We start from the raw sequence: 17,191 nt of genomic DNA on the forward strand, positions 1-17,191 counted from the left end.
GCGCGGCCACGCCCTGAAAGCAAAACCCTTAACCAATCATTGCAGCCGCGTGGGGCATCACGGGAACTCCGGGGCTATAAAAGACCTGGTTGCTATTTTGTACTCCCGGAGTCACTCATCCCTTAAGCAAGCAGGGTGGGGCTAGGTGCGCGTGCGCGGTTTTAATACTCCTCCCCAAACTGCCAACACTTCACTCAAGCGAAGTAGGCCCCGCCCTGCCTAGATTTACGCGTGCGCACTAACGGGCCTGGCCCCGGAAGATCACACGCGTGCGTGGTAGGGACTACGGTGACAGTACCCCGGGTGGGGCAAGGGCCAGTCATGGCGGAGCCCTGGTCTGGGCAGGCCTTGCAGGCTCTACCGGCCACGGTACTGGATGCGCTGGGCGCGCTGGGCAGCGAATTCTTGAGGGAGTGGGAGGCGCAGGACATGCGCGTGACCCTTTTCAAGCTGTTGCTGCTGTGGTTGGTGTTAAGTCTCCTGGGCATCCAGCTGGCCTGGGGGTTCTACGGGAATACAGTGACCGGGTTGTATCACCGTCCAGGTGAGGCTTCCTACGAACTTCCGTGGGCTGGCCGCCCCCGCCCCCACCCTCTCCCGACTGTATCACTGGGTTCCCCAACTATCCTGCAAGAGGCTCATCAGAACTTAACATTGGTTCACGGCCTTACCACCCTGAACGCATCTGACCACGAAGCTAAGCCGGGTACTTGGATGAGAGAACTTAACGTTGTACCCTGACTCATGCCACCATACCATTTTACGCCAGAATCTCCACCAGTCCACCCATCACATTGTATCTGTTCCTCAGAACTCTCACCTGGCAATTCGATTAGTCCCTTAGGACCCTTACTAGACTTCACCAAACAATACCAGTGGTCTCTAACCTGACCTGGGCTGATGCCTGCTCAGATCCCCACCCCAGCCTGCTGCAGCTCTGGATGTGTTTTTGCCTCCAGGTCTGGGTGGTCAGAATGGATCCACGCCTGATGGCTCCACGCATTTCCCTTCGTGGTGAGTAGATCTGTCCATACCGCAACCCCATGCTTGGCATTCCAAGGACACTCCTGTGCTGGTGACAGAGAAGGGAGTTCTCAGGCTATAAGCCCACCAGCTTAATAGCCTTTGCAGCAAGCTTCAAGTCTGCACGTAGAGTTCAGGCTTTGAGTTAGGATGACATCAAGGTCTGGACAGTCCATCAGCATGTTGTTCAGCAGCCTGTAGGACAGGTGGTGGTATTGTCATAATTTCAGAGAGATGAAATGACATGTTTGTTGGATTCCACTCCGCACAATCCCCTCAGTTGGAAAGGCAGTAATCTCTGTCCTTAGCACATTGACCTCATCAGGGTCAGCCTCCTCTTCTGCAAAACATGCACTCACTAATCAGGGCATTCATTCAGATAATCTCTGGGCCCCTATCACATGATAGGGACCACATGAGGCCCAGAGAACAAAGAAAACCCGGGCCCTGCTCATGGGGAGCCAGGGATTTATTAGGGGTGCATGGGGCAGGGGTGGTCAGGGAAGGCATCTCCCAAGAAAGACACCTAAGCCGAGATCAAAGGCCACAGGGTGACAAAATGTACCTGGCAAAGGGAATGGATAGAGCAAGGCTAAGAGGGAAGGATAAGGGTGACATATTAGAATAGGTAAGACTGCGATGCTGGAGCTTGAACATGAGAGTTGGACCCTGGGAGCCATTGAAAGACTAACTCAGCAAGACTGTGATCTGATCTAATTTGCCTTTATAAATGCCTACTTCATGGCAAGTAGATAAAGGGGCCCAAGAGTTAGGGCTAGAGGTTAGAAAGGCTGCCACTGCCCAGATTTCTGTCTTGGAGAAGAGGCCAGGCCCCCTGGCTCATGCCTGTAATCCCAGCACTTTGGGAGGCCGAGATGGGCGGATCACTTGAGGTCAGGAGTTTGAGACCAGCCTGGTCAACATAGCAAACCCCATATTTACTAAAAATAGAAAAAAGTAGCTGGCATGGTGGTGTACACCTGTAATCCCAGCTACTCGGGAGGCTGAGGCATGAGAGTCACTTGAACCCAGGAGGCAGAGGTTGCAGTGAGCCCAGATCACGCCACTGCACTCCAGCCTGGGCATCAGAGTGAGACTCTATCTCAAAAAAAATAATAGGCCAGGCATGGTGGCTCACGCCTGTTCCTAGAACTTTGGGAGACAGAGGAGGGTAGATCGCCTGAAGCCAGGAGTTTGAGACCAGCCTGGCCAACATGGCGAAACCCCATCTCTACTAAAAATACAAAAATTAGCTGGGTGTGGTGACGTGCGCCTGTAATCCCAGCTACTTGGGAGGCTGAGGCAGGAGAATTGCTTGAACCCAGGAGGTGGAGGCTGCAGTGAGCTGAGATCTTACCATTGCACCCCAGCCTGGGCAACAAGAGTGAAACCCCTTCTCAGCCGGGCGCGGTGGCTCAAGCCTGTAATCCCAGCACTTTGGGAGGCCGAGACGGGCGGATCACGACGTCAGGAGTTCGAGACCATCCTGGCTAACACGGTAAAACCCCGTCTCTACTAAAAAATACAAAAAACTAGCCGGGCGAGGTGGTGGGCGCCTGTAGTCCCAGCTACTCGGGAGGCTGAGGCAGGAGAATGGCGTAAAAACCCGGGAGGCGGAGCTTGCAATGAGCTGAGATCCGGCCACTGCACTCCAGCCTGGGCGACACAGCAAGACTCCGTCTCAAAAAAAAAAAAAAAAAAAAAAGAGTGAAACCCCTTCTCAAAAAAAGAAAAATAATAACAATAATAATAAATAAAAAGAATAATTAAAAAAAGAGAAGGATGGCAATGCCATACTAACATGGAGAACCAGGAAGAAGAATGGGTCTGCAGGGAGAAGGTGCTGGGCCCAGGGTGGGCTGTGGGAGATCAGCAGAGAGGTCTAGATTGTTATGTGACCTTACTGAGCCTAGCTCAATCCTCAAGAAGGAGCTTGGGAGAGCCAATTTCATCAACTGTTCTGCCCATGGAATAACCCCTCTCTCTTCTCTCTCTCCATCACTTTCAGGGAAATGGCAGCAAACGAACCTCTCAAAACCCACAGAGAATAAGGGAAGGCAGCAGAGGGTCTCCAAGGGCATCACTGGGTCTGCTGGCTTCTACACTGGGTTCTGCTACTCCCCAGACCTCAGGGACAACTGCCGGGGGTTCAGGGTTGGTAGCAGGGTACCCAGTGCCTGCAGGGCTGGGCCTGTTCTGCCTCTTGGCCCTACGCCCTCATCCAGGCACTGGGCAAGGGAAGAGTTTGCCTGTACCCTTATCTGGGTGCCTTAAGGAGAGAGATTGTGTTCCTCCTCTCTCAGGGGTGATAACTCAGGAAGCCTCTGGGTTGGGAAGGCCATCAGTTCTTTTGTCTTAGGTTTCTTTTCCTGTCCCTCTTCCCATCCCCGAGATATGATCCCATAAAAATATTTCCTGAGTTGGCCAGACGCGATGGCTCACGCCTGTAATCCCAACACTTTGGGAGGCTGAGGCAGGCAGATCACGAAGTCAGGAGTTCGAGACCAGCCTGACCAACATGGTGAAAACCCCATCTCTACTAAAAATACAAAAATTAGCCGGGTGTAGTGGCGCACACCTGTAATCCCAGCTACTCAGGGGGCTAAGGCAGGAGATTCGCTTGAACCTGGGAGGCAGAGGTTGCAGTGAGCTATGATTGCGCCGTTGTACTCCAACCTGGGTGACAGAGCGAGACTCCATTTCAAAAAAAAAAAAAAAATTTTTTCCTGAGAGGAAGCCTGAGGTTGACCAGCTCTGGGATTTGTAAGGCAGATCTGTTTTCTCCTAAGCCCTGAGTTTTCTGAATCCCTGGTTTTGCTTTATTGGCAAGGAGCCAGGGAGTCCTGACCTGAGCCAGACCTTAAGCTCTATGGTTATTTAGCTGGCCATTCAGGTATAAGGCAGGGTGGTGTCCCTGCTGGCACCATCCAGATCGAGGCACCAAACACCCACATCCCTGGCCCAATCAGATTTCTCCTGTGAGCCAGGCAAAGGAAATTGTCATCTGCCAACTGTCCTACTCATATTCCTCTCAGTCCTTCTTGGGGGTAAGCTGAGTACCTGAAGGAGCACAGCTGAACCGCTGGGGTAGCCTCCTACCCCCCACTGCTTAAGTGCCTATGGGAATGTGGGTCTGTACCTTGTCCCCTCATAGGATGGTAACAAGCATTTAGTGCACAGTGGCCCCATCATAGCCTGTAGCCTCATCATTACCCATCTGGACCTGGTACAAACGCATGTCACAGCCTCAGCTCCTCCCCACTAGCATCTTCTTTGCCTTCAAGAACCAGGCAGCCCTGCCATGTCACAATAGGCCAGAGGAGTTTCCAAAGGCGTGGGTGGCAAATGCCCCTATAGAAACACCAGTACCTGAAAGCACTGTAGCCCTGGACCTGCCTCCTTCCCTCATGGCCATACTTCTGCTTCCATCCGCTGGGCCACCAGCCACTTTAGTGACCCTTGCCTACTTCCTCCCTGTTGGATGTCACACTTCCATCTGGTTGCCTTTGCCTAAGCCATCTTTGTGGTAGAGGGGCACTGGAATTGCAGCTGTACTGAGGATGATGGTCTTCACAGCCCCAGGCCCACCCACTGATACTACTGCACAGAGTCAGGATCTCACATTTCACCCCAGGCTCAACTGAGGATGTGGCTTATTAAACACGGAAGTGCATCGGTTGTTGTGGTTATTCAGACAGAACAAGGGTATGCATGCATAGGGGCAGTGAGAGAGGGAACATCCTGGAAGCTGCTGCCCCTTGGGACCCAGATGCAACAACTTGCAGGGAGGGGAGAGGTGATGCCAGCTCCCTGGAGGAGCAGGGATGGGGTGCCCAACAGGCAATATCTCCATTCTTATAGACTAGCCCCTTTCAAGGAGAACCTATTCCAAGCTTGTCTTGGAGGCCAGGAAGGCAGGCACTGGGTTGGCATTTCAGGAACCCTGTGAACAAAGAACAATGAAGCTAGAGACTGGCAAGTAAGAAGGAAGTTTAATTTTTTTTTCAGGATTCAGTGGAGTCCATTAATGCATACCAGGGGCAAAGGTCAGCCCAGGGTAAGGCAAGTCTGGGAGGAAGCCCACCCTGCCCTACAACAGCCCTGGAGCTCAGAATAGGTGGTGAGCCTGCCATGGTTTGCTACTGGGCAGCACACTAGACCAACTTGGGTATGTGGAAGAGTAAGTCTCTGTTCCCTCAGCCATTCCCAAGTTTACACACAGGCATAGCAGCCCTACTATGAGTCAGCAATCATTCCTGACTTGCTGTAGGGACAATTTGTATTTATGGAAAGCAAACTGGAGGGGGTGGCCTAAGTCCACACCGCCCATGTTATTACCCTTTGCAATGTGAAAAACCATTGTGAGGTAGGTTGGGCAGGTTTTATCCTCCCCACAAAGGTGAGCCTTTGCTCCACAGCCAGCACCTGGCAGAGTGGGAGAGATGGCAGAACCAAAGTTTCTCATTACCCTCCAGCAGGCAAGAGTGGGTCAGTGGGATCATGGACTCAAGACATTGTGTGAGCTGGTCCGTCACTCAGAAGCAGGGTCCTGAAGGAAGCTGGAGTGGCATGAGTTAGGTGGGGGGAATAGGTGGTATGACCCCTCAACCAGACAATTGGAATCAGCCTCCACCTTAGCTGCCCACCCCCAGTGAGTTCTGCCTCAGCTGATTGACTAACCCCTTGTAGGATGCCCTCCAAGGCAAGACTCCTGGAGGGGACAGCCCCACCCTGAGCCATCCTCACTTGAGGGTATAGTAGTTTGTGGGCACAAAGGGCATCTTGCTGACCACAGCCATCTGCTGCTTCCGCCGCACCTCTACCAGCAGCATTGTCCCTGGACGACTGTACTCGCAGGGCACATAACCCATTGCCACATTCTTCTTCAGAGAGGGCGAGGGGCAGCCACTAGTCACAGTACCTGTCAAGCAAGCATAAGCCATGCATTAGCACCACCTTGCAGTGCCCCCACCCTCCTGGGGAAGAGACAAGGGCTTCCCAGCTTCCCTGGTCCACCTACCAATCTTGGTACCCTCCATGTTCAGGATGGGACTGTGTGCCCGCATCGGGGCCCCCTCACACATCAACCCCACACGCCTCCGCTGCACCTTGCCCTTCAGCTGGGGAACAATGACCTTGGCTCCAGGGAAATCCATAGCAGCTCGGCGGCGCTTCCCTGGAGAATGACACATGAGACGTAAGCCACAGCCCATAGAAGCCCTGGCCACAGGAGGTCCTTATGGAAGTCCTCAGGTAACACCCATCTAGCATCAAGGCCCCTTTGCTTGGGCTACTCCAGGTTCTATTCCTCCCCTCACTGCCGTCAGCCAAAAAACCACCTCCTACCCCCTAGAGGCCATGCTGCCCACCTGCTGAGCATCTTCAGTTTCTCTTTTCTTTTTTTTTTTTTTTTTTTGAGATGGAGTCACTCTGTCGCCCAGGCCTAGAGCGCAGTGGCACGATCTCGGCTCACTGCGAACTCTGCCTCCCGGGTTCAAGCAGTTCACCTGCCTCAGTCTCCCAAGTAGCTGGGATTACAGGCATCCGCCGCCATGCCTGGCTAATTTTCATATTTTTAGTAGAGACGGGGTTTCACCATGTTGGCCAGGCTGTTCTTGAATTCCTGTCCTCATGATCCACCCGCCTCGGCCTCCCAAAGTGCTGGGATTACAGGTGTAAGCCACCACACCCAGCAGCATCTTCAGTTTCTAATAGGCAAAGCCACAGTGGCACCTTCAGGAAACGGAGGCTCAGGAAGGCTGAGTCACTTGCTCCAGGCTACATAACCTTTGGAGGAGTCATGGGCTGGTTAGTCTTAATAAGGGTCACCCCAACCTCCAGGACCCCATCCTTGAGTGCTGGCCCAGCTCACCCAGTGTCCAGCTGAGGCTGCCCTCCACAGGTGTAGTGTGTTCATCAATGTCATTCCCGTACAGGCAGAGGCCTGCCTCCAGGCGCAGACTATCCCTGGCTGCCAGCCCTGCCAGCTTCACCTCTGGGTTTTTCAGAAGAGCTGTTGCCAGGTGAACTGCCTCCGCTGCCGGCACCGAGATCTGTATGAAACACCAGAGGGCAGATGGGAAGCTCCCTGTGCCACACACCTTCCACCCCTCATGTGCATCTTGTGCCCTGTACTGCCCCTTACACCACTTCTTGACACACCTCCACACCGTCTTCTCCTGTGTAGCCACAGCGGGTCACGCGGCAGCCAGACACGCCAAACACCTCCATCACAGCACTAGTCATGAAGGGCAGTTTCTTCAGGTCATCTGCCACGCTGGCCTGTAGTACTTGGGCTGCAGTGGGGCCTGGGCCCAGGGAGCCAGTGACCAAGAATTCAGGTCCCAGCACCCCTCAAAGCTGGACTAAAGCCTTATTCAGGGACCAGAACAAGCCCTGAGCAAGTCTTACTCTGCAAGTGGGAGAAGATGCCCTTGTCCCTAGCCCATGGAGCCTTGTAGTAGGTAGGAGGAGGGCAAGATACCAAACTTAAAATTATGGCACACAAATATCACACCTTCCACACCTTCTTCTTGGTATAGTCTCTGTGCTAAGCAGTCAATGAAGCCAGTAAGGCAAAGATTGGCTCCAACCCCAGCCCAGCCCTCTCACCTTGCAGAGCTAGCAGGGCATTATCCAACACCTCCAGGCCCACATCTCTGCCCTGGTTCTGAAGCTCCCTGACCTTGTCCTAAAAGACAGAAACACCACAAGAGCATCTGGGGCCACTTACTGAGCACCTACCATGGGCTGGACACTGCAGAGCTGGACAGTAGTAAGACAGTGGAGAGGAGGAGGAGGGAGAAAAAAAAAAAGGTAGTAGGCTGGTTCCCATCTTACAACGTCACATAGCTACTAAGTGATAAGAGATGACCCAACCCCAGGTCTGCCACCTCACACCCTCACCAGAGGGGCCAAGCCCCCCTCCCCATGCCTAATCCCCCACCACCAAACCCTGGCATGCTCCAGAGTGGGCCTGCTCTTGAGTTTTATAGCTGTTCCTTCACTCAAAGAGCCACTGTCCGAGTCCCTTGTCTGCGCCAACCCTATCCTGGACAACAAGGATGCTGCTCTATGAACAAGGAAGACAAGGTGCCTAGAACACAGAGGGGGTGTACCTGCATGAGGGCCAAATCTTTCTCCCAGCAGCCAGCGTTGGACACCACATACAGGTGCCCCTCAGAAGTATTGGTTACAATCAAGTCATCTAAGATGCCTCCAGCCTCGTTGGTAAACAGCGACAATGTCCCCTAGGACAAAAGTGGAGGGCAAGGCCAAGGGTGAGCCAGACACACCCCTGAACCCACTTAGCTACCAAAAGGTTATGAACCCTAATGTGAAGGACTCAGGGTGTGAAGGTGCAAGTCTGGGCCCAAGTCCAAGGTCTTTGGTCCTCATGCACCAAGTAAGTTTTCATCCCCTCCCTACCTTGGGGTGCTTCCCTGATCTGGTGAGACCTCTGCACCCCTCCCCACTCTGTACTGAGAGCCCCATCTGATGCTTCATCTCTGACACCTAGGACCTGCTGCTTCACCTATCCAAACCTGGGATGACTCAACCCATGTTTTGCCAACCCACAGGACAAAAGCTTCAAAGGTCATCTTGATGATCCCAGGCTCTTCTAAGCACTCCATAGCAATGCCCCCAAAAAACTTCCTTAGCCTCCTCACTGATGGACAAAAAGCCTGAGGTTGAGGGGGTCACATGAATCACCTGGGGATCTTGTTAAAATGAAGGTTCTGATTCAGCAGGTCTGGGGCAGTGCCTGAGAGTATATTCCTAACAAGCTCGAAGGATGCTGGTTTACAGACCACACTTTGTTGTGTTTGTTTTGTTTTGTTTTGTTTTTAGACTGAGTCTCGCTCCATTGCCCAGGCCAGAGTGCAGTGGTGTGATCTCAGCTCACTGCAACCTCAGCCTCCTGAGTAGCTGGGACTACAGGTGCGCACCACCACACCCAGCTAATTTTTGTATTTTTAGTAGAAATGAGGTTTTGCCATGTTGGTCAGGCTGGTCTCGAACGCCTGACCTCAGGTGATCCACCCACCTTGGCCTCCCAAAGTGCTGGGATTACAGGTGTTTGAGTCACGGCACCTGGCCAGGGACCACACTTTCAATAGAGAGGGGTTAAACAGAAGGGATGGCCCGAGAGCAGTATATTAACCTTGGTTTCTGGCCTCCTAGCCTGAAGGTAAGGCTGGGATATTCCCCTCTCTACAAATGTCTGGGTCTCTGGAAATGACTCAGGGATTCCGTCCCCCAAGACTGCAAGCCCTTAGAGGCTGTGTTTGACTCATCTCTGTGCTCCTAAGCCTGAGGTAGGGACTAAGCCCATTTGCTGGCTCATGACTAAGAAAACTCATAGAGCAGAAATAAAAGGGCCCACCTGGTTTGGTCTTAGCTCTGCAATGTCTCCAACCACTAGACTCTCCATCAGCTTCACCCGGTCACTACCAAATATCTTGGTCTGGGGAAGAGATTGAAAGCCTCAGGCCATTGCAACAGCTACAACCCAAAAGGCCACTAATCTAGGATGCATCCTCCCTGCCATCCACAGTGCAGTCCAGCCCACCCAAAGTGACTAACCAGTTTTTTGGTTCTACACGTGGTAAAGGACCACCTTCTGATTTCCTGACCTCCCCCAGTCACTCTGTGCTGGGGGACTGCCAGGGACTGGACAGGACCTAGCACCTTTCTGAAATAACCCCTTTTCCTTTTTTTTTTTTTTTTTTTTGAGACAGAGTCTCGCTTTGTTGCCCAGGCTGGAGTGCAGTGACGCGATCTCAGCTCACTGCAAGCTCCGCCTCCTGGGTTCACGCCATTCTCCTGCCTCAGCCTCTGAGTAGCTGGGACTACAGGCGCGCACCACCACGCCTGGCTAATTTTTTGTAGTTTTAGTAGAGACGGGGTTTCACCGTGTTAGCCAGGATGGTGTCGATCTCCTGACCTTGTGATCCGCCCGCCTCGGCCTCCCAAAGTGCTACGATTACAGGCGTGAGCCACCGGAAATAACCCCTTTTCAAACCAACACCCAGCCCAATACGTGAGAGTGGGTGTCAGCCCTGGAAAACCTGGGACATTAAGGCACACCACTTAGTGGGGGCAGACTAGAAGGATGAGATGATGATGAGACCCTCTGAGCTTATTTCCTTGGGGCCACTGACCTATCCATGACACCCCCATGACCTCTAGCTCTTCTGGGAGGGCTGTCCTTGGAATCCAGTTCACAGCAAACAAAGCCAAGGAGTGCACCACTGTAAACAGGGAGGAAGGCCTGATCAGGCGGCCAGCGTGCTCCCCTGGCTCACCTGCAGCATATGAGACACGTCAAAGAGCGAGCAGTGCTGGCGTGTGTGCAGGTGCGAGTCAGTGTGACTGTCCCGGTACTGCACTGGCAGACTCCAACCCGCAAACGCCACCATTTTCCCGCCGTGGGCCAGGTGGAAGTCATAGAGCGGTGTCCTGCGGAGCACGTCCTGCGGGCGGCTGGGCTTAGTGCCACCACAGCCCTAGCCCCCAGCCGCTTCCCTCCCCCACCCTCCCCCACCCTCCAAGATCAACACCCTCTATCCCACCTGTGCGCAACTGAGTGGACGACACAAGGCCGGGGGCAATGCCTGCAAGCGAAAGCCCAGATGGGCCACCACACTTACAACCCTCTGCATCGTCGCCTGCAACGAGCACAGATGGCGCACAGAGGACACCACACTGCCAGGCACGCCGGGAGATGTAGTCCAGGCCTCTGCTCGGACAGGTCTCTCTCCGGAGCAAAGGATCTGAAGGGGGCGTCGGCAGCCCCAAGGGCAGGCTGGGATTTACAGCAGAGAATGCAGGAACTCCCAACCACAGGGAAACAGCCTCCGGCTCTTTCGGCTGGCTTTTCAGGGCAGCTTGGGCAATCCAGAGCTGATTGGGCTGCCCAGAAGAGAGCTAGGGGCTAGACTGCCCCCTGCAGAACCGCCCTGTCTCCAAAAAGTCAAAGTTCCAGAAAGGGCGGAAAGGTCTGAATCATACCTTTAGGACCTCAAGGGAGTAAGGTCAAGTAGGGGTGGGGAAGGTGAAGAGGTCACAGCAGGGTGGAGCCAGCCTGGCAGGTAGGCAGCACCACAGTAGTCTGGCCTCATGTGGATCTCTAGGTCCACAGCTCTCCCACCAGGCAGACACAGGCAGCCAGCAGAGTCATGCATTCCACAAGTATGTATTGATCTTACTGCATACCAGGCCCTCGGATGGGGACACAGCCACAAATGAAGCATGGTCCCTGCTACCACAAGGTTCTCTTCACTCACACACACATTGAGGACTACTGCTCCATCATGCTTTCCAAAGCAGCTGAGTGGGGCTATGTAAGTGACCTTGCAGGTAAAGTCGCCACCTGCAAGAACTCATAGGTGAGAGCAGAGGGTGGCCACCAAAAGGTCACTGAACTCTTCCCAGGAAACTGTTGAGCCGCACACATGTCCAACTTTCCAGGTCCAAGACATACTGCAGTACTGCTTCATAATAGCCACCAGGTGCAAAGCCAGGAAGAACCAGAGGGAAACAGGTTTTTCTCACATGAAGGAAGAGCAGCCTGCATCACTTAATGGTTGGCCTGAGTTAATGGAGGACCTAGGCCTCTTAAAAGGCAACAATGCAAACCCTTACTTGGACCCACTCCCTACCATGGCTGATCTCTCATCATGCTGAGCATCTGTCTTGGAAAGGGGCAGGCCAGGCGTGGTGGCACATGCCTGTAATCCCAGCTACTCGGGAGGCTGAGGCAGAAGAATCGCTTGAACCTGGGAAGTGGAGGTTGCAGTGAGCCGAGATTGCACCATTGCACTCCAGCCTGGGCAACAAGAGCAGAACTCCATCTCAAAAAAAAAAAAAAAAAAAAGGAGTGGGATAACTGGGAGAAAGGATAGGGATGTGCTTTGGACTATGTCAGATGGCAGAAGGGTCCCAGTTCTTTTTTTCTTTTTTTAAGATGGAGTTTCACTCTTGTTGCCCAGGCTGGAATGGAATGGCATGATCTCAGCCCCACAACCTTCACTTCCCAGATTAAAGAGATTCTCCTGCCTCAGCCTCCCGAGTAGCTGGGATTACAGGCACCCACCACCACATCCAGCTAATTTTTTGTATTTTTAGTAGAGATGAGGTTTCTCCATGTTGTTCAGGCTGGTCTCGAACTCCCGACCTCAGGTGATCCACCTGCCTCAGCCTCCCAAAGTGCTGGGATTACAGGTGTGAGCCACTGCACCCGGGCTAGAAGGGTTCCAGTTCTTATTCTCAGGCCCTGGCTTTGCTAGAGACACCTGCCCAGGCCCTATGGGCACACCCACTTGAACATATATTCAGGAGCCAGCTCAGAAACTGAGAGACTCAGGCTGCCCAAATCTTCAGGTTTCCTTCCTAGGCAGGTAGCAGAAGAGTTTAGACAAGAAATTTATTTCTGTGGCATAATACAACTGGAAAGAAAACTACTAGGGGACTCACAGGAAGAAATAAGGTTTCTGTTTCTTCCTCAAGTGTCCCAAGTGCCATGGCAGCAATGGCCTTCCAGGTTCATACATGGAGCAGGTTCTAGTAGGTCAGCCCAGCCCAACTGCACTGAGGTGAGGGAGCAGGCAGAAAACAGGAATGTGCATGTTGGCAGGATGGGCAGAGGGCACTCAGGGATTCTCAGTAAGTACAACTGACTGGAGTGTTTTTGGGTAGAAGGAAGAATTGAGTTGCAGCCAGGCGAAGACAGAGCACCCCCCCTGCCAGGAGCTCATGCTGAAGTAACACAGTGAGCCCCCGAGAATCTTGAATCTGTGAACGTGGCCCAGACAGAATAGGCATGCAGGCAACATTCGGAATACACAGGAAACCCACTTCAGCCTCTGGTGGCCCAAACCAAGTCTGGGTGGGCACAGAAAGGCCAACATCTTGGGTAGGAGCCACCATTCAAGTGTAGGAGAGCAAGTTCAGGTCATAACAGCCATCCACCTGAAATACAAAAGACCATGAGGTCTGATCTGCTCAGGGCAAAGCAAGCCAAGCAGAGGGAAGCGATTACTTACATCAAAACGGCCGATCCTCGCGGAGGTGTGACTGGCCCGGATCATCTCTGTCAGTGCCCACATCTGCTGCACCTCGGAGGATACCCTGCTGGGGTCTGGGAGACCCTGCTCCAGAAGGAGGGGTCAGTGGCCATGGGTCTCTCCCCAGCAGTGCCCTTAGGGCTCTAGAGAGGCCAACCTGGGCTAGGGGCCCTCCAGCTGAGACCAACAACATTCTCAGATGGCTCATGAAATGTGAGGTTAGGGCCTGATGTAGCCCCACAACAGAGATGCCTCAAATCCCAAAGAATACCCAAGAGGAAGATAACACCCAAGGGCCTTGGGCCTAGCCCCAGAATTTTACAGGAAGGGGTCCACCTGGCCTGTGCTGGACACTAGAGCCATTCATATGTGGTTCTTACCTAGGGTGAGGGCTTACCTCACAGAGGAGTGCAGGTTGCTCACAGGGCACTGGGTGGGAGAGCCACTTGGGGAAGGTCATGGAGGGGCTCTGCAAAGCAAAGATGTACTGCCCTGAGTGAGACAAAGTGGACAGCTCTGGGACCAGATTCCAAGGTCCTAGGAGCAGAGAGAAAGGCCCCTGAGCCTCAGACACTGGGAAAACCCTGTTTAGGGAGCCCACAGAGACCTAAAGGGGCAGTCAGACTACCTAAGTTCTCCTGCTGTGCAGACAGAGTCCTCAGAAACACAAGCTCAAAAGTGTCTCCCAGAACCTAAAGGCTCCAGCTCTGAAAGAAGCAGGTGGTCCCAAAGGTCAGGGGATATGGGGACATGGCCTCATCTCTCATTGTAAGCTTCCAGCATTCACACCCAGCTAACCTCCATGAAGGCCCCATTCACAATCTTTACCCATTACCCACCCCACCACCCAGCTTTCCCAGTCATAGGTGCTTTCTGGGGAAAGGGCCAGCCAGCAGCTCAGCTAGTCACTTACCTTTGGTCCCTGCTGATAGATCTGCAGCTCCTCCACTGTGAAAGACAGCCACAGTGGTGATGGCTGCCGCAGAATCAGGCGTAGCTCCAATACTCTGGCCATGTCACACAGCATCTGACACACACACATAAGGACCCGGCGAGGACCCAGCTCACTGCCCAGAAGCCTCCCAACCAGCAATGAGCCAGAATGCTGCCCACCCCGCAGGCCTTTGGGAAGGAAGGAACAATAGTCCCTCCAAGGCACTTCCCTGAAAGCCACAGTCCAGGCCAGACTGGCTCCCTCTTCCCTCTTGGTATATTGACCCAATCCCCCCACTTCTGGTAAGTCCTCATCTGGGCTGCCCTGGCCATCCTGAGGCCCAGCTGACCTGATGCTTGAACAGCGATACATACTCCTGGGCTCCCTCCTCACTGTGTGGGTCGGGCATTAGACAGTAGTCCCGCAGGCAGGTCACCCACTTGGCAGGTGTGTGTGCAGAGGTGTGCTGACGGACACGGATGCTCAAAAAAGCTGTGTAGTAATTCTTAAATGTGATCTCCTGCAACTAGAGCACATACAACCCATTACAGCAAGTCAGACCCAGGCCCAGGGCCCGAAAAGCTCAAAGGTCAAAGACACTACCTCTTCCTTCCCTTTTTTTTTTTTTTTTTTTTTGAGAGGAAATCTCGCTCTGTCGCCCAGGCTGGAGTGCAGTAGCATGATCTCAGCTCACTGCAACCTCCATCTCCCAGGTTCAAGCCATTCTCCTGCTTCAGCCTCCCAAGTAGCCGAGACTACAGGCATGTGCCACCACACCCGGCTAATCTTGTTGTGTTTTTAGTAGAGACAGAATTTCACCATGTTGGCCAGGATGCTCTCAAATTCCTGACCTCAGGTGATCCACCTGCCTCTTCCCCTTTGAATGTACTCATCTACCGAACTAACAATTTCAACAAGTATCACTGGGGCCCAAAGACAATTCTTCCTTCCTAAAGGTGCTCAAAGTCTAAATGAGTAGGTCATGGAAACAAATCATGACTGCAGATCTTGCCGCATGTCCAAGATGCTCCTAGAGAGCAGAGCTCTAACCCTGGAAGAGGCAGAAAATATACATATGAGGCCGGAAGGAGGAAGAGTTCACCAAGTGGACTAAGAAATGTAGAAAATGTGGACTGCGCACTGTGGCTAGTACTTTGGGAGGCTGGGGTGAGCGGATCATTTGAGTTCAGGAGTTCGAGACCAGCCTGACCAACATAGTGAAACCCAATCTCTACTAAAAATACAAAAAATTAGCTGAGCATGGTGGCGTATGCCTGTAGTCCCAGCTACGAGGGAGGCTGAGGCAGGAGAATTACTTGAACCCAAGAGGTGGAGGTTGCAGTGAGTCAAGATCAAGCCACTGTACTCCAGCCTGGGCGATAAAACGACACTCCCTCTTAGAAAAAAAAAAAAGAAGAAGAAGAAGAAATGTAGATAATGTAAAAGTAGCATGTACAAAGAATTACCAAAGGGTGAGAGAAGCTGGTATAGCACTAGAACAGCCAGTGATTCAGCTTGGCTACTGCAGTAGATCTTGTCATTGGATACTCATCAGAATTACCCAAGAAAATGTGTTACCAAATAAATTGTCCAGGCTCCACCTTAGTCTACTAAGTCAGGATTTCCAAGGTTGGGCTCTTAAATTAAGTTTCCCAGTTGACGGTAAGGAACAGCTTGGGGAAGAACCACACACCACAGCACAAATCTCCTGAGGCAGAGAGATGGGGCTGGGTGCGGTGGCTCACGCCTGTAATCCCAACAGTTTGGGAAGCGCAGGCGGGTGGATCACCTAACATCAGGAGTTCGAGACCAGCCTGTCCCACATGGTGAAACTCTGTTTCCACTAAAAATACAAAAATTTAGCCGGGCGTGGTGGTGGGTGCCTGTAATCCCAACTACTTGGGAGGCTGAGGCAGGAGAATTGCTTTAACCCAGGAGGCAGAGGTTACAGTGAGGCAAGATCGCGCCACTGCACTCCAGCCTGGACAACAAGAGTGAAACTCCGTCTCAAAAAAAGAAAAAAAAAAGAGACAGAAACAGGTGGGGCACAGACACAGAGGGCTCTCAATGCCAGGCCATTGGAGGTAGGTTTTGCCCTCTTTATTGAGTCATGCAGTGTCCAGTCACTCTATCAACTGATGTGGAAGTGCAACTGGAGATTGGCAACTCAGTCATTGGGGGGATGGTGGTGAAGTAAGGGACCTCTGGCAGGGACTATAAGAATGGGGAGGAGGCAGGTTTTGGGGTAAATCATTGCTTAGCGATCTCCAACTGTGGCCAGGGACAAAATGACCCCTAACTTCTATTTTGGTTCACTATTTGGTATTTCCAGCAAAACCTAGCTCCCTCTCGCCACCTGCATGCCAGCGCTGTCCTGGATGTGGGCAAGAGACATAGCAGAGAACAAGACAGGAAGCTCAATTCTAGGTAAAATGTGTTAACTGAAGGACTAAATAAATGAATGATTAATTTGCAAGGGCAAGGAAGACGGCAGAAGCTTTCCTGTAAAAGATTAAATGCCTGGGAAACGACCGAGATTCCAGGTCGGCCCCGCCCAGGAGCCTCGGTCGCGCCCACCAGGCTTGCTCACCTCGAAGGGAGCGACGCTGGGGAAGGTGACATCGATGACCAGCACGCCAGGCCGGCCTTGGGAGGTCCGCACGTCGCCCACCTGGAGGGCTACGGTGCCTTTCACATGGCAAGGCACCAAAATGCGGGACATGATGACAACCGCCGCAACTAAGCGCAACCACCGCTCCAGGCCCCCGACCACCAGCCCTTCCCGGCATCCTCAGCTGAGCCGCAATAACTACAACTCCCGGGAGGCCCCGCGTACGGCCAGCCCAGCCAATCACCGAAGCTCAGGATGGGCCGGGAGTCGGAAGTGCCTGCGGAAGTTTTTTACTTTTTTTCTTTTTTAACAGGGAATCTCGCTCTGTCGCCCCAGCTGGAGTGCAGTGGCGCGATCTGGACTCACTGCAACCTCCGTCCCAGGGGTTCAAGCGATTATACTGCCTCAGCCTCCCTAGGAGCTGGGATTACAGGTGCCCGCCACCATGCCCGGCTAATTTTTTTTTTTAATTTTTAGTAGAGACGGGGTTTCACCATATTGTCCAGGCTGGTCTCGAACGTCTGACCTCAAGTGATTTCCCCCCCCCCGCTCCCC

At 53.0% G+C, this 17,191-nt stretch overlaps 3 protein-coding genes across 21 annotated transcripts; 1 reads left to right on the forward strand and 2 right to left on the reverse strand.

Annotated features, from left to right (window-relative positions):
* Positions 1-253: 253 nt before the first annotated feature.
* TCTA (T cell leukemia translocation altered) lies at positions 254-11,672 on the forward strand. Of its 3 annotated transcripts, none has more exon segments than NM_001260695.1 (3): positions 254-544; positions 960-1,014; positions 3,032-3,484. In NM_001260695.1, coding segments are annotated over 3 exon segments (321 nt in total). In that variant the 5' UTR covers positions 254-321; the 3' UTR covers positions 3,075-3,484.
* On the reverse strand, positions 4,642-11,765 carry AMT (aminomethyltransferase). 6 transcript variants are annotated; one of them, XM_028843251.2, is made up of 10 exons: positions 10,599-10,711; positions 10,332-10,499; positions 9,410-9,490; positions 8,142-8,273; positions 7,636-7,714; positions 7,186-7,331; positions 6,896-7,076; positions 6,044-6,199; positions 5,770-5,944; positions 4,642-4,966 (listed from the first exon to the last, which is right to left on the reverse strand). In XM_028843251.2, the coding sequence occupies exons 1-10, from the start codon at positions 10,686-10,688 to the stop codon at positions 4,879-4,881; spliced, it is 1,296 nt and encodes a 431-aa protein (XP_028699084.1). In that variant the 5' UTR covers positions 10,689-10,711; the 3' UTR covers positions 4,642-4,878.
* Positions 10,188-16,832, reverse strand: NICN1 (nicolin 1, tubulin polyglutamylase complex subunit). Of its 12 annotated transcripts, none has more exons than XR_013413389.1 (8): positions 16,616-16,832; positions 14,375-14,551; positions 14,005-14,118; positions 13,489-13,560; positions 13,071-13,175; positions 12,883-12,996; positions 11,688-11,804; positions 11,206-11,516 (listed from the first exon to the last, which is right to left on the reverse strand). XR_013413389.1 is itself a non-coding variant. In NM_001260945.1 (6 exon segments), coding segments are annotated over 6 exon segments (642 nt in total). In that variant the 5' UTR covers positions 16,748-16,768; the 3' UTR covers positions 12,396-12,954.
* Positions 16,833-17,191: the final 359 nt, after the last annotated feature.

The sequence above is a fragment of the Macaca mulatta genome, chromosome 2 (genome assembly GCF_049350105.2).
Source record: "Macaca mulatta isolate MMU2019108-1 chromosome 2, T2T-MMU8v2.0, whole genome shotgun sequence".
In the NCBI taxonomy this organism is placed as follows: Eukaryota; Metazoa; Chordata; class Mammalia; order Primates; family Cercopithecidae; genus Macaca; species Macaca mulatta.